The 17,616-nt window shown below is 42.2% G+C and overlaps 1 protein-coding gene across 11 annotated transcripts in view; it reads right to left on the bottom strand.

The window, feature by feature from the left end:
- Nucleotides 1-17,616, bottom strand: part of magi1b (membrane associated guanylate kinase, WW and PDZ domain containing 1b) — a 119,262-nt gene that overhangs the window by 15,740 nt on the left and 85,906 nt on the right. For 7 of the 11 annotated variants that reach the window (XM_068314340.1, XM_068314346.1, XM_068314345.1 and 4 more), the window contains 6 exons: nt 16,505-16,624; nt 14,012-14,197; nt 13,211-13,870; nt 4,726-4,757; nt 4,209-4,253; nt 2,379-2,625 (listed from right to left, as the gene is read on the bottom strand). In XM_068314340.1, coding sequence (XP_068170441.1) covers nt 2,379-2,625; nt 4,209-4,253; nt 4,726-4,757; nt 13,211-13,870; nt 14,012-14,197; nt 16,505-16,624 — 1,290 coding nt within the window. The remainder of the gene's footprint in view (nt 1-2,378; nt 2,626-4,208; nt 4,254-4,725; nt 4,758-13,210; nt 13,871-14,011; nt 14,198-16,504; nt 16,625-17,616) is intronic. The other 4 variants (XM_068314343.1, XM_068314341.1, XM_068314347.1 and 1 more) reach the window with 4 other exon arrangements.

Here is a 17,616-nt window from a genome sequence, read left to right as displayed (position 1 = left end):
GTATGTATGTGTGGATTTCAACCTGACTGACACTGGTGGTTTTTTGCTCTATGTGTATATTTACTCACTACTGCATGTATGTGCATGCATTTGGATTTGCAGCTGTGTTGTATGGGCTGACAAACATACACCTCAGAGCAAACTACCCCGGAGATTTCTTTTTTGCTTCAGCGTAGCGCTCTGCTGCCAAGGACACTAAAGCCACTGGCGGTAGGGGTGGCAGAAGGCATAAACATCCTGCTCCCAATCTGTTCCCTCAGTCAACAGTTCAAATCCCTGCGGAATTCAGCTTTCTACTTCAATCTATCACAGTGTAACTGTGGAAGAGCGATGAGAGGAAGAGTCAAAGGCTAACTGTCGCAATCTGCACCTGCGCTCAGAAGGGGTCAACCGAGGTGAAACCCTCCTCCCGTCGATTAATAGATCCATAAATGATCCCCACAGTGAGGCAACTGGGCGTGAATTAATCTATGTTTCAGGAAGATGGTCGAGCTTGACCAGATATCTGTGAGAGGACTGCAAATATCAAGAACTAACAGTCCAGACAGCAAGGAAATTGAACTGTGAAAAGGTTAAGAGCCAGATAATAATGGAAATGATAGCCAATAGAACAAGGAGTACTCTTATGGCTCTCATTTCATTACATGATCTGAACCCTACGGGGCACACAGCTGGATTTTAGGACAAAAAAAAATCAATGCAGAGTGAAGTGGAGGGCTTACTGTCTCATATATTCTCTACAGACGGATGTGGTTATGGACAGAGCCTTCTTTTCGTCTTCTGTGTTCAGTTCATACACATTTGTTTGTGTTTTTAGTTTGTGGACACTAGGTATTAACTAGGTATTTTATCACAGCCTCATTGACCATGCCATATTTTCTCCCGTTAAAACATCTGACACTTCGCTGCCCTCCTGTGGTTCTGTCATCATGGATATGTAGGAATGGAAGGACTATTTATGGGTTGATATATACATTTTTGATGTAGGGGGAGCATTTATGGGCCTATACACCAGAACCAGAACTCCCTGATCTCCTTTCCCTTGTCTTGGTTCATTCCACTCTTGGTCTTTCTAGTTGCCCACACTCAGATCTTATCTTCACAGACATCTAAATAATAAAAATCCTTTACAAGAGGTGCCTGGGAAAGTGATTAGACATTAAAGATTTCTCAGCCTTAACATCTAATGGATCTGAGAGTTATTCGTTTTAATTGGATTTATCCCCCTGGCTTGACAAAGAAAATGGGGATAACACTCCACTGACATCCACTCTACAACGGCTGCTAATTATATTCCCAATTGTCCTCATAGGAAAACCAGCATAAAAAGTATGTCAGTGGTACCAGTACTGACAAGTGGACCAAAAGGGAATCTAACAGCTTGTGAAAACAGCATCACTATCATAAACTGCTAATTCTAGTGAAGATCAACATGAAATCAATTCCAACTCTGTCACTTTGTGTTAGTTAAACTCCTTTAGAGTCAGATGAGATGAGTGATACCATCTTCCTGTCCAAGAGTGGCACAAAGACCGAATGAAAGAGGCAATGCATGTGGCTAACTCTGCTTTGTTTATTGCTGCATTGTAATCTACACACAAATATCTGATTGTAAAAACTGCTCTGAACGAAGCCAGACTGCCCATATTAGCCCTTTCTGCGTGGGCTGAGCTAAGATAATCATCTGCTGGTTGTGCCTTATCGCTCATAGTACAGAAATTTGAGATGTGTCAATCTTCCCAAGAGTGCAAACAAATAAATACACCATCTATTTTACGAAATACTGAACAAATCTTAATTAAATATTTCGTTTTCTTCTAATTAAATTTAGTCAACAACGCTGTTCCCTAAGTTCTCTCTGACAACTGTAGCAAAATGAATCTGGCTCATTTTATGGAAACTATTGATTCAAATATGTATTTGTATTGGGGAATCAAATTTGCAGTAATGCTGAGCTTTACTACATAATACTGACAGATGCTTCAGCGTCATGCAGAATAGTGAGCTATAAATACCATGAGCTATAAAAACGCTATCACACTGCCTTTATGTTTTTATGATTTCAATAAACTGATAGGTGATGAAAAAAGATGCACCAAAATGCTCTGGTGTTTATACGATATACCCATCAAACATATGAGATTGATGGGTAAATTACATGCACCCAAGTGACACCAAATCCCTCTAAAGTATGAGCACAAATAAAGTTAAATTAGTTTAATGATGTAAACCGGCTACTTACATGCCCAAGACATCCCTGTTTCTTATCCCAACCCGCTCCAAAATGTGCAGCACCATCAAAACACACCAAAGATCTCCTTTGAGCTACCATCCCCATGCAGCCATTGAGAAACCGCCACCAAAAATTAAATACTTACGCCTACTTTCATACATGCTCCTGGACTGGGCCCAGATCTTAAAGGGATCTGGTTTTCTCTGAACGGCCCCGTCTGCTTGGGAGTCCTGCGGCGGCAGGCTTGGCAGGGGTTGAGAGGGGGCCGGGGGTGCGATGCTCTCGTTGAGAGGTGGTGCCAGGGATGGATGCACAGGTGAATCTGTGTGGATGCTCCGGTGGCTGGACACGCTGTGTTGGGAGCTGTTCTGACTGTCCTTTCTTGACAACTGCTGTGAATAAAGCAGGAGGTTCTTGTTTGACAAATGAAAGTCAACTTTGACAACGTCGACATACTTTGCACTGAAAAGACAAAATTTCGGTGGTGGTTTGTTAGCAAAAAATTGGATTTGAAAACAGAAAAGAGAATAAGATTGTTGCTCCTTGGGGATAAACTAAAGTAGAAGCAAAGTATCTCATGTCAACCATCGTTGGGTTGATTCCTTATTTAACAGAAACAATCAAACTGCTTATTCGAGCACACAAAGATGAAAATAAGACTTTTGCAGATTCTCATGATTAAGTCATTCTGTTGAAAGAAAAAATGCAGCTTAACTTTAGAGGGTACATTGTCTATTCCTTTTGTTTAATAGAGTGGAATGCATTAACAAGAAGCCACATCCTCTGCTGCATATAGAGAGCTACTCTTGGCAAATTAAGCACTCAAAGGGTTTGAAGTAAAGGATTTACTGGTGGAGTCAAAAGCATAAACTCTTCACAAATTACCGCTCACCCCGAAGCAACATAAGCACCTGCTCAAGGGCTTGGGGCAGGGCAGAGAACGCACAAGCCCAAGTTCAAGCAAAAGCACACACACGATATAAATTCTGTTCCACATCCCCTGTTAAACTACCTTTACAGCCTCGTCCTCATCATTACTGTGATTTCAAAGAGAACCCTCTAGCCGATAAGGGTTACATAAAGAGTGCAGGCAAAAAAACGGAGAAAAAAAAGAATAAAGATATTTTAATATGGTAAGAGGAAATGACAGCACTCTTTTCACACTGTGTGACCTCCCAGTGGTTTGAATTCAGTGAATGAAACTACAGCAGGCAGCTTGTCTGTTCTCAGATATCAAAGTGTTCGGCCTTCAAAGTGCAGCCGTGTCTTCAATCCATTTGGACTTATCACTCCCTGAATCAGCCCTCTGTACCTTCGCAATTCATGTTGATATTAATCAACCTTGTTAGACATAAAGAAGCTCCACACTTAAGCAAACATTGTATTCAGTGGACTCTGCTGGTGATAACATCATCACCCAGGTGCTATGCGGGAGTAAAAACCAATGCATGCATATAATTAGACATCACATGTGGGCCACGTGTGCCCCTACCCCTCCCCCCAGAGCACAGTAGGACTTTTTTTCTATCATTTTGATTCCATCAAACATATTGGTGCCTCTTTTTGTCAACAAGGCAACATTTTTTTGTGTTTAGTGCTCAGTTTGATGCAAACAAAATCCAAATCATATTCCCAAATTGCTTATTCTTAGATTTGACCTTCTGCAGTCATCCTGTTCTGCCTCTGTGTTCCGGGACCGGCCTAAGACATTAGTTTCTCCTGCTCCAATAACTCATTAAGGAGACTGTGGATGGAACAGAAGAAAGGAGGCAAGTATGGGACAATGAAACCAAATCCCCACCACAGAGCCTTGATTTAGTGCAGCTTCATACTTGTGATTCCCTGCACTGAAACAAGCCTAAAAGAATCAGATATTATATTGAGGCACCTATCATCTAAATCATTACATACCCAGCACCAATACACCACACCTCATTCCCTCAAAACTTCCACCCAGCTTAACAACATCACATACCCTCCTAGTGTAATCTCTGTATGGAGGAGCCAGCTCAAAATCATCCTGCAAAACACACAAAAAAAATCATCAAAAATATTCGGTCAGACAATCAACAGGGTCCCTCCATTAGTGCGGCATATATCACAGGATGGGGGGCCGTTTCTCAGCTGTGATCATACATTCAACCCTTACTCTGCAAGCATAGCACCAAGCGCAACAAGATCATCAGCGTGTTGGCAACACCGCTCACGCTGTGCATCAAAGCCCTTCGTCCCAGCCCACGCCAAACAGGAGAATGGGGCACCGATGTGAAGCCACAGGGATCCACCCCCACGCATCAAATTATCCCATGCCCTCAAACAGACCTATGACATCAGCACGAGTTACACTTTTATAGGGGATAGTTGAAAATGAAGCTGGAGAGGACAGGCAGTGAAAGTGATCCAGATATCCCTCTGACAGGTGCGCCATGTGGAATGAGGACAGAACAGGGATGGTTGGATGGGAGGAAAGAAAGAATATCAGTACTACTTACCAGTTTTGGGCTCTTCTTCGCAGGCGCCACCCCTGTGAATGACAGAAATGTAGGGGGAGAAAATAAGCGGTTAACAATGCACTTTTACTATGCCGTCCATTCTCAGAAAAAAAAAAAGACAAAAAAAGCCCAGGAATTGCAGAATTGCAGACTCTAAAAGAATGTGACACAAGTGCTCATCTATCCCTAATATCCCTCTCTCTATTTTCCCCTCTCTCCCTGTTCGGTTCCTTCGCTTGCCCATTCGCGGCTGGCGTTTGAGGAGGGAGAGGGGAGCAGGGTGTGTAGGCAGCGCGATCTATCTGCATCACTGCCGCGGCCGGCGCTCGGCTTGACTGGTGCAGCGGAAGCGTGAAGCCAGCCCCAAGGGCTGAACCCGAACACTGGCGAGTCCTCGGCTACCCGAAGGCGGTGCACGCATCTGAGTGAGAGTGTGTACGAAGGAGGAAAGTAAGAGTCGGAAGGAAAAGGAAGAAAAAAAAAATACTGGAGAGCAAACAAAGCAACACAATCAAGACAGAGAAGTAAGAGAGGAGAAAAGCAAGCAGTGGAGCTCTGTACTCTGGAGTTCCTGGCCTTGGCATTACCCATGGAAAAGGAGTCCAAGATACTGAACATTAAATTATAGGCAACCGTCAGTTCCCCTCTTACTGAGACCATCTTCCTGTGTCCGCTGAGCGCGGCGCTCCACTGTTGAAGGCTCCAGCATCTATAGGCAGCAGCAAAGTCCTCCCTTTCTCTCCCTTTCCTGCTGCCGTTTTTTTCCCTTTTCTCTCTCTCTCTCTCTCTCTCTCTCTCTCTCTCTCACCTCACTGCACACCATCCTCCCTCCCTTTTCTTCCCTCAGCATCATCGCTCTCACCTCCCTCCCTACTTCTTCCTCTCCTTTCCATCTCAGTCTCCCACCCACCCCCACACACACACTGGTAAACATCCACGCAGCTGCACGCTCAACACATGGGGCATCAGAACGTTTTTGCAAGGACCTCCTGACACACATCAAAGTGTTTTTAAGGGATGATGGACAGGTTTCTGCGAGACTAAGCCATGATCAGAAAAATCACAACCACTGCTACACGAGCACACAAAGCACCCGATGGGCAACTAAAATACAAACACAGCCTGGATCTTTACAGACAAATATGCTTTTTAAGCTCCACCGCTACCCTCACTCACTCCTTCCCTTCCCACCTCCCTCTGCGTCGCATGAAATAAACACTTACATGAAGTTATGGAAATGAGAATGGGAAACAAAGAAAGTGCACGAGTCTCAGTGCGTGTGTTTACCTCTATAATATTCAAAATTCAACAAGGAGTCAAGAATAAATTACACAAATATCTGACATGCGATATGGCTATCTAACGAACGCAAGGCGTGAGCGAGACGTCTGAACTAAGAAAATGGGCCACTATTGTGTGTCAATCCTTGAGGGAAACAGAGAGGATAAGTAAGATCTCAAGCGCGCATTAACACACACGTACACACACACACACACACACACACACACACACACACACACACACACACACACACACACACATCTTCTTTATCTCTCAGACATCTGCTTTTATTCACACAGCTGACAGCTCCAACTGTGTGGCGTCTGCACTCTTTGGTTTCTCTTTCCTCTGTTCCCTCTTCTATCCTTTATTTATTCCGGTTTTTTTTTTAAATCCGGTAATAGGAATCATCCATTGAAGAGCATAGCAATTCTCCAAATCAGACGTGTATGCAGACGCACACCATCAATCCTGAGCTGTTCTCCCCCAGACTAAGCATGCCGATTGTCAAATTGTCAGACTGATGTGGGACAGTCATACATCCATCACCCGGACCTGATTTGCTGCTGTTGCCCATCAGCGTCTCGCAGCACGCATGTCCTCCTAAATCTTTAATCAGCCGCACCGGTAAACAAACCTGACGCAACGACGCCAGTAATAAACCCACCGCTTCCAGGTTGATTCAGGTCTCGGTAATATATGTTTGTGTGTCTGAAGACATCACCAACGGTATTGTGGAAGCTTGGGCCAACCTCCAGGTCCCAATTACAGGCAGTGGTGCAGAGCTTGTTCCAAACATGCCTGCTCAGACCAGTCCATCAACTTGACTTGTCCTAAAGCTGCCTGCAGTATTTTTGAGGTAACGTTGCACAAAGCATTCAGAAGTAAAAGTGACCAGCAGTCGATGTGCAGCAGCGAGCTGAGATTGGCCGCAGACACAGGTGAGGACATGCCAGCCTCAGTCTGCAGAGCCCTGAGGCCAGGGCCCCACTGCTACACAATGAGCTGCTTGCCTGTTCAGGAACGAGGTTTTTGTTACTCCAACATTCGAAATTAGATTTGTGTACGCAGTTAGAATTATGTGTATGCAGTTAGAATCATGATGGAGAAATGTTTAGTTGTATAAATGTGGAGCAGATTGACTGAAATGACTTGTGGCAGCTGTTTAAAGTGTTTCCATCATTCTAAACTGAACTGACAAAGAAAAATGATATTCTCATAGATTGTGTTATGATGAGAAATTTTCGATTTGTAGTGCTTTTAATAAACTGCAATGTTGGGTCTTTATTTAAGACACTCTTTCTGCTTCATGGTCGAGGTCATTTTGAACAGCGGTTGAATAAAAAATCATGAGCGAGTACGATGGAAAGAAACACATTCCACTTGATAAGAAAGTAAACTTATGGTGCTTTGGGTCTTTCTGCTATTGTGATGAAGGGCTCTGGTGCTTTCACTTGAGCTGCTGCACAGATCAGTCGTACTGCTGTATTACGACGCGTTTGGTTTTCAGAGCTTAGAGAGCACTGCGTTGTTTGTTATCTATCTAAAATATGACCCGCGCTTTAGATGATGGAGAGCAGATCTTGACTGATTTTGGGAATCATAAGCAAGAGTTTCACATTGATTAGATGACGGATTCTCAATCAGTTTGCAACTAGAGAGAAGAGCGAGGAAAGACCAGCTTTGCTATGCTGTGAGGACCCCCAACTGATTTTATTCTGCGTACAGAATCTTAAACGGTGAATAAAAAATGAGCGTTCAACCCATGGGGCACTAAATTTGTATAATATGTTGTTTTATAATTAATGATGCATCTATTATTGATTATTATTAAAGCCCAAATATTAATAGTATGACATATTAAGCGATTGCCGGGAAAAAAAGTCAAGCTTGACAGAATAACACTCATCTAATTTCATTGCTTCAGGCAGTGCATCTAATTTGTTTTTCTCTCTCCGTGGTAGAAACTCTGCTGGTATATTCCAACATTTTGTGAGAGTCAAGATGACGCATGGCGGACAGAAAAGGAACAAAGCATGTTTGAATAAATGCATCAACATGTACGAAGGAATCTTGATTGGTGTACTGCATAGATGGATTCAGCATAAAATGTTCAAGGCTGTTTGGTTTTGATTAATAGTATTGGGCTGAAGCGGACACAGGCCGACAAGAAGTACTGTACCCTTGGCTTCTGTACAGCTGCCATCAACAGACAAAATGTGTTGTAACCGCGGAGCAGCACAGCAGTCTAAACGGAGGCCATCATTAAACAGATCATATTTTATGTCCACAGCGCGCCTAGGTTTTGATAGATCTCGAATTGGAGCTCTGACTTCAAACAAGAAGGTCCATCTGTCGCCACGGCGACAGTTCTTGGTGACTGTGGGGAGTTCACAAGCAGCCGCCAGATCAGCAGCCAGAATGCACCAGTCTTGCAGGCAACAGCTTTATTTAGTTGACTCTACACTTGTGACCGGTGAAATTAAATGCGACAGATGGATACACCTGTAAAAGTAAAGAACGAGCAAAGATGACCAGGGACACTTTGCAGAGACCAGGTGATCATGTATACATACATGCATACATGCATGAATAAATGCATGAATCTACCTCAAGCAGACCCCAGAGAGGTTTATCTTTATAGAAACGAAGGATGGTGCAACGACCAAGGTTCAAAAATTGAGGTTTGGGGTCAAGTGAAATCGTGATGGGCTGGGGGGGAGTGGGGTGGGAAGGGCAACACAAATACACAAGATTCTGAGGAAAAGCCTCAGGGAAGTCAAACATGATCGAGGTGAATCGCTGGCGCCTGGCGGAGGCGAGGCAACTGCCCTGTCATAGCTTTGGAGGACCTCACGGCAATTCATTACGGTGCCTCTGAAATGTAGAGTCAGCAGAATAGCAAATGTGAAGAGGGCCAAAAATTCACTGCTTCCTGTCCATGCAATGAATTGATTTCCTGCTATGCTCTGTGCAAGGACCCATCATCAACATTTATCTCTTTCTAATGGGTGTGCACAATACTGTTCACATTATTCCGGCCTCGTGAATGAGAATCCTGGTAACTATGGGCTTGTTTATGTGTTCGTGTGAGTTCAGACAGATACAAACAATTGTGTTTTCGTCTTTCAACACATGTCCTTAAAGAACCCTGATATGTGGAGTGCTTTTTGACAGGAGGCGTTTACGAGCAGCCGATTCACCGTTATTCCAATAAGAATTGCCGAGTGAGGCAATGAGCCATTTGTTGTTTTTACCCATTCTAAGTCACACATAGGTGAAAAAAAAAACTAGGAAAACACACATTTCAACCTGCCTGTCTTCAAGGGTACAATAAATCTCTGTCAAACTGCACTTTAAAGGCAATGAGGGGAAACGCAATAAAAGCTAAACACCCTCTTGTGCTTCGCTCTTACAGATGCTTTGTAGATGAAGAGTTTTCCAAGAAGTCTTTCAGATAATCTCAAGTCACATATGTCTTTGGGTATTTAACTTTGTTTGCTTTAGTCCCTCAACCTGCTGTCTGTGTGTCTGCTGGACGTGTGGGAGGATAAACCGTGACTGCCCAGCATCGAACGACGTGTCACTATTTATTGATACCTCAAGAAGTGGGGTGGGGGGGTACAAAAGAGAGAGAGAGCAGAATATCATGGGGATTTTTGCTCAGCCCCTTTATCATGTCTCTGATCCTCTGACGTCCACAGCTCTATTCCCCTCCCTCTACCCGCTGCAGAGCTCTCCTGTTCTTTCCTGCATTCGGCTATCGGTTGTTGCAGCACAAATTACCTTGTGTTGATTGCTGTACCTGCCAGGCCTTACAAACAGGATTACATAATACAAAAAGGTAGAATATAGAGATAAAAGGTTTACTCTTTTTTTTGCAGACATTTGATGTTATTGAGAGGCTGTTTTTCCACAAATTGTACACCCACAGGATTGCGTCACAATTCTATGCAGTGGGTGTGCAAGTACCTATGGACAGTGCTACACTGATGCCTTTTAAAAGGGAACGGAGAAGAGGAAATAATGCCTGCGCTGTGGCAAGACTTCAAATTAGTTATGTCAGAGCATCGGCAGGGGCAGGAGGAGACAGACAGGGGAAAATGAACACATTAGAGCAGTGTAATTAGACAAATGAAAGAAGCACAGACCTAATTGAAGTAATAAATCACGCTTGTGTGCATATAGGTAGTACATTACACAGTCCAAAATGTCTGCCTTGTGTGTTTAATCTACAAAACAGTGTCACACCTCCCGGTCTGACCAGGGGGAGGTTTTTCCTTTGTTTTAATTGCAACAAAAGGGTCACATAAGATAATGCTGCTTTTTTTTAACACTCCCCACTCAGCATCAACATTCAGCACATTCTGAGAGCTGGAGTGGTGAAATAAAAACACATTTTCACAAATCATAATTTGAGCACACACTACCATACTAGCAGCATGTGCTAATGAATGTGTGTGCTCTGGACCTGAGGGATTGGCTCCCATGTTCATGTAGGCGAGTGGGTGTGAATCTTCAATCTGGCAACAGGGGAATAAAAACTGATAAGGGGGAAGGGAGAGAGGAGCCCCTCCAATTAAGAGCATAGCAGGATTTTACTGCCACAAATCTCTAATTGGATGCACGGCTCTTCGAGTTATAGGCTGTCGCTCACTGTGTTTGCCTATTCCTGAGTGTATGCAAGCCGTGTTTTTTTTCAGGGCTGAAGAGATTTTTTGATGGATGGAAAAAGAGTGAAGAGTAAAAGAACACAAAGGAGAAAAAGATGTGTGTGTATGATAAGCAAAGCTGACATGAAGACCCCAATTAGAGGCCAGTGAGGTGGTGAGAAAATGATGAATAAAGTAAAAGCCAGAGAGCAATTAAGGTGCCGTGTCTGGAACCTTGGATTATGTTCTCATAAGTGTGTGTGTGTGTGTGTGTGTGTGTGTGTGTGTGTGTGTGTGTGTGTGTGTGTGTGTGTGTGTCTGTGTGTGTGTGTAAGCAACACATTCAACGTATGAGTGACAACACATTCAACGTATGAGTGACACAGTGCAGGGTTCTTGTGAATCAGTAAACAGTAAACAAGGACAAAACATGCTCCCAATTTTAACCGCACTGTTTGTAATATGTGGATTTCATCTTATAAGTACAGTAATGCATTACATAACAACACATGTACTGTAGTCATGCATAAATTGTCTTATTCTTGTCTTAAAAAAGAAAATTAAGGTACTCTCAATTAAATGTTCAATTTTTTCATTAAAAATAGCATTATTTATAAAACATATCTAAAATTGTGACAGACCATCAGATGGTTTTAACCTGTGTTGTGTCTTTGGTTATGTGATACATGTTGCGAGATTTCATAAAATTCATATACAAGTTTGCCTGACTTAAGGGAAGATTCTCGCATTCTGGTGACCTTTTACGACCGGGACAAGATGGACGGAAGCCAAGAATTGCCCCGGACAGAAGATTAGATTTTTTTTGTTGTCACAAAGTTGATCCAGACGATAGTGGAAAAAAAGCAAGAACAGACCATCAAATGATCGATCGAGTAGGATTATGAGAATTAAAAAAAAAAAAAAACGCAATCAAGGAATAAAAATGCTGCACTTTCACCTCGACTTTTGAAAAGCTCCACATTGTGTCGTCGCATATAATTTTTTTCCAGAAAAGACCCTGCAGCATGGGTGGGGCATCGAGACATGAAAAACATTTCATTGTTGGTTGAACAAAACAAAACATTCAAAGGAGGAAAATGTTCGAATATCATGCCAGATTTTCGAATCCATCAGTATGCAGTTGTGTTCTGTTATTAATCTCCACATGCACCAAAGAAGTCGTAACACACTTTATCCGGCTCTCGTTTTCTTTTGTGCTTGTGTTTCTCTGCTGACTGGAATCCTTTGTGTCAACCCGGCAGGATAAAACCAACCATAAAAGACATTTAGTGATGCTGGTTCAATTAAATACTTCATATGCAATCTCATTATCCGTTGCTCTGTCTCCTAACTCAGTGCCATTTCTTCTATTGCAGTCATATGTCTCTGTGGCTATCAAAGTCAATTACTGCATTTACACAAGCCCAGCTAAAACACCTCCTTATTTATTGACAGCCCATTAAGCTCTTGCTTACAATGGGACTGTATCACATTATGGGCTTGTGTATACTTGCATGCTAAAAAAAATGATAGTCATTAGCAAAAGCCAGTTAGCAAGAGTGGAACCATTTGGTCTGTGTGCGTCCTAAACATGACTGTGCACCGAGAAGAAACACATACACAACATTTTGACAATAAGCAGGAACAGGCCGATTTTACAATGAGGAATCGCTCAGATCAAAAAAAGATGGGAACTACACTGCAACGTGAATTGACCCCCTTTCATCAGACCAATTTCCCTTGACAGTTCTGAACACACAAACTTTGCATGTGTGTGCGAACACATAAAACCTTTGTTACTTGAGTTGATAAGCCCCAAAAGCAAACTATAGACAGTCTGACAGAGAAAACAGTCCAATTACTTGTATCACACAGTGCGTTTAGAGCTCTAGAGTTTCACAAGTCTGAGGGAGATTGGGAGGGCTGGGGAGGATGGCTGGTAAATACTAAAATTCAATCATTCCAGTTATATTCTACATTCACAGCTGCTTTGTTTTCATTTCGAGAACATGGGCAGGGTGAGAAGCTGATTATAAGCTTTGCATAAAAAGAGGAAGAATATTTCTATGAGAGTTGAACAGTATTGCCATGTTTCCTCCATCCTTCTCCACTCTTCCTCTTTTCAATTTCAAGACATCTTTTAAGTTTTGACAGCCAACGCAACACTCAGTAAGTGCCCCAGCCTCCCGTCTCTTTCATAATTTCCTCAAATATTAACTTTAACTTCCTCTGTAGCTCCCTTACCTTCCATATCATAAATATCTACCTTTTTTTTGTTCTTTGCCTTGTCTTTTTTGTGTTCAGCCTCAAGTTACATTAATAATCAATATATTACAGCATAAAACTTCTCTGTAGGCAGGAATAGTCTATTTTGTTGTCAACATCAAATAAATTCACAGGAAAAGTTGTTGTTTTGCAATGCTTCAACATATCAGTACATAAATCAGTAAGCAACACATTATTTGACAACTCTTTCATCCCCCCCAATCTTCAAATATTCTCATCTGTACAGATCTAAAGTGATAGCAGACGTAGAGAAACCAACCACCCACCTCTCTGCACCAGCATGGTGACCTCGCTGCCTTTGGGACATTTGCTGAGCAAATCAACCACCTGGTTGTGAGACATGTTCTGCACATTCCTCTTGTTCACCTCCACGATAATGTCACCCTCCTTAAGGCCTCGGCAACGAGGGTAGTCCACTATCTGCTTCACTCGCTGGCCTCCGCCTCCAGGACTGTCTGCAATGGTGAAGCCGAAGCCCTTGTCTCCTTTCTCCATGTGTACAGTGATGAGCTCTGGTTGGGTTGCGATAGATGAGGCCAGGGTGACCACATCGTTGGGGTATCCATGTTGAGAAGAGGTGTCTGAGGCTACCTCCATCGTGGGGCTGCGGGGTCGAGGGAGACCATTGACAGGTGCCCCGCCATTGGTGGAGCCATTGTTGTTGTTTTGACTGCTATGGCTGGACGGTGAGTCGTAACTGTTGGACACCTCCTGGCCGTTAACAATGATGGGGTCCTTGCTGTCGAGGATGGCCACTGAGGTAACCAAACTAGTGTTGGGATCATCAGGGTCAAAAGGAAGTGGGTAGCCACGACACAGCTCCAAGTTGACCATGGAACCAATTGGGATGGACTGGAAGATCTTCACAACTTGGGCATGAGTGTAGCCTAGTACACATGTGTCGTTGACACTCACAATCACGTCACCTTAAAGGTAGGGAATAAGGATTATTACTTTATATGTATGTCTGTTAAATATCTCAGCTTCTTTAGATACAATCCTACAACACATTTTGAACTCAAAAATTCAAAAAAACAAGAAATGTTTTACTGAAGTAGTGTGCCAACCTGTTTCCATTTTGCCATCAAGGGCAGCGGGTCCATCGAGGACCAGGCTCTTAATCTGCAGGAACTCATCTGGCTCGTCACCCCCCACAACAGTGAAACCGAACCCCCGACGACTCTTTTTCAGCTTGGTGTTGATGAAAGTCCCCTTCAACTCGGATCGGTTTCGAGTAAAGAAAGGTTTCCCTCCTGAAGACACAAATCCAAACATTTACACTGTATTCTTTCAGGTATCTTTGTGTAACAGCTCAAAGATACCTGAAAAATTATCTTTCAGGCATCTGTCACACAGCTCTGGGTTTTTGGAAATGATAAATGGACTTTATTTATATCTATATAGTGATCCTTGAGGGTTATATTTAGGGTTTCAAGACATTAAGGCTCTCATTCAAGTGATTTCTTCAGGTCGCATTTATTCATGGCAAAACATGAATAAAAGCAGAAGAATCACACTACAATTATAGATTAATTAAATTAATGGGGAGAATAAAGCACAAGTGAGGTTGCATCTGGGATTGCATTCAATGCAAACCACCCTGCTGGTGTTACCTCCTCTAGGTAAAAGCCACTGCTTTGATTTTGGGTTTGAAGGTGAACATACTCCATTGCAGTATCTGGCAACTGTGTTTATACTGATACTGAACCTGTGGTGACCAAAGCCAGAGGGATTACAGACATCTAAAAGTGCATAGTCATAAGATTTATTAAGAACTGAGGATTTCATGGAAGCCCCGCTGGTACCAAACCATGATGCTATTACCTGCTACCACTTAACCTACTGAAGAGGGGTTAATCCATAACTTCAACAGGTCTTCTGCTGACTTTGTCTCAAAAGAATAAGCATATATGTCAAATTATTGGTTAAGTGGGTAAGGGTAACATTAAATACTGTATATTTTCCATGTATTTAAAATTATTATGCAGTATATTAAAAATTAGTTATTGATTCCATTCAGTTTTAGTTGGGTGTTAAATATCTTTCCCAAACAAAAAACAAAACAGAAGGAGGTTTTTGAGCAATGAAATCACGCTGAATCTGCAATCATTCAAAGTCACATGTCAAAAACATTGGTTTGAGGTCATGTCTCTCATTCAAGACTGGAAACACGTCTCACAATGTTCAGATAGAACAAAGTGGAAACACTCAGCGAAGGATTTTCTTTTTTCATCCTATACCTCATCCATTTGACAATTGGGATGAAATAAAAAAAAAGATGAGCAGTAATCACTGTATAAAACAAAATGAAGTGAGATGTTCATTCACCCTTTTTGTGTTCGAGAATGAAAATCACTTGGAGCAACACTTGAAAGTGAAGTGTATTAACCGACACAATGTAAGCCAAACACTGCTGACAATTACTTCACAAAATGTTTTCAGGGTGTCTTGGCAGTGGTGGTTGAAAAAATGAAAGGAAACGCGTATAGGGAGATGGAGAGGGAGCCAAAGAGCGAGTTGTGCTTAGTCACCTACGGAGCAACAGTGGGGTTACGCCAGTGCTATGGATTACGCATTCAATGAAGGATACACTACCCTTCGAGTCAGTTAGTGTCCTTGTGTTTGTGGTGTTTTCAGTGTGATGTATTAGGCTGGGATTTTTCAGAAAATGAGGAATGTAACAAAGCTGTAAACACAGATAGCAGCTTTAACCACAAGAGACACAGAGATATAAGAACATACCAGGAAGCAAGAGAAACATGAAAGTAGGTGGTTAGATACAGAGATTTCAAATGATGCCTTTCCCCGGAGGAATGTCAAAGTCTAGGACATAACAGAACAGTAAAGTCAGAGAGGATGAGAGGGAGGGGGGGCAGGGTGAGGTAGAAAGAGAGAATGATGGACAGAACCAACAACTGAACCAAAGTAGATAGAGGATGGAGACAAAAGCTGGGGAGAGGGTGTTTGTGGGCCATAAAGTAGAGAGACTGATAAAGGATAAGAAAAGACAGTTGACAGAGCAGCAAGGGAGTGTAAAAGGGAAGGACGGGGTGAGGTAGCTAATGCTCTGCCATGGCTGTACTAATTAGACAAGCTGCTTGTGGGAGACTGGTATAAAAGTTGTTGGCAACTAGGAGAAAGAAACACACAGTATCAGGGAGATACAATGTTTGTAGAAGTGGTGAGGCCTGAATCCAACCATTATTTGATCCACAAATTAGAACAACATAAAAGAAGCTCTCTGACAAGAGATACATGGCAACAATAATCACAGAGTATAAACCCACTGAACTGGAATCAGATCTGGTTCATCTAACAAGAAACATTTGAATTTCCTTTCACTTATTAGAAAAAACGAGAGTAAACACATACTGTCAATTTATAGTTGGTCCTAAATTAAGAAAATGAAAACATGTCTTGACGAAAAGGCTCAGGAAAAGAGATTATACTGGATTTTGGTTTAACTCAGAATAAATCACACTTTGTAGAGCAAATATCAAGAAACGCAAATCACTATTTAATCAGTATCTACTTTTCCTTTTAGGGATGTGGTGACTTACGTTTTTGTCCCATTGCATTGGGGACAGTAGGTCCTGTCTGAGGGTCTCTGTAGGTCTCTTGCTGGTTGGCAGTGTAGTTAGTGAGGGGAGCCCCTGCCAATGCCGAGTCCTCGATCCATTCTGAAACAGCAAGAGGCATATATTCTCTAGAAAGGAGTCTAAACAGGTGCACAGTTCCCCAATTAGAACATAAATTGGGGCAAAGGACCATGGAACAATGTGGCCCACTGAGCAATGTGCTTAGGAAAAAAGCCACGTGGTTTTCTGGAGGAAATAGAAGAACTTTTGAAGGCACAGGCTTGTAGTTCTCTATGAAATCATATATTTCTTGGCTTGGCAACCACCTTATATTCATTTACAAAAAGAAGATACAAGATGGTAAGGAAATAACATTCAATTAAAGTGTAAAATTCTGGTTAAACAAGACTAAACTCTTTCACTTTCTACATCATGAATAAAAATGGTGCAGTGTGAATCTAAAACGGCCCATTAGATCATAGCTACCATGTTTGGTAACTAACCTCGTTATGGACACAACACCAGTCAAATTATAACATTCATTAATATTCTTAACAGTGAAATAGAATCAAGGCAGAAGTTAAAAATGGTCCACATCCTCAAAAAAAGAGAAGTCAGCAGGTAATCGAGCGAATGTGAATAATTTCTGCTGAAAGAGCAGAAGGTGAAGTGTGAAAGGAGCATTCCCATGTGGCCTGATTAGCATTTGCAATTTATCTCTCTGTTGGGCATCCTGTGAACGCAAGAGATTCAAGACAGGGACCAGGAGCAACCAACAAATGGTTACCAAATGGTTGAGTTTTGACAGCTCTGAAAGCAAAAGCAGACCACCACTATCATCCTGAGTAGCAATAAGTGCTTTATTGTCCCAGGCAAAATGAGTCAAAGACTGTTTAAAAAGATCTAATTCAATTGTAGATGTACTTACCCCTCTTCACCTAAGGACAAAATCTTTCATGATGAGAACCATTCAAAAATCAATACACAAAACAAAAATTAACTTCAAAAAGGCTGCATGGTGCAGCCGCAAATAATAGTTATGCCTTTATGGAAGGGCACTTAGCAAATCATAACGCAGTAGCAGACAACATCAA

The sequence above is a fragment of the Antennarius striatus genome, chromosome 5, assembly GCF_040054535.1.
Source record: "Antennarius striatus isolate MH-2024 chromosome 5, ASM4005453v1, whole genome shotgun sequence".
NCBI lineage: Eukaryota > Metazoa > Chordata > Actinopteri > Lophiiformes > Antennariidae > Antennarius > Antennarius striatus.
This window is presented reverse-complemented; position numbering and strand designations above follow the sequence as displayed.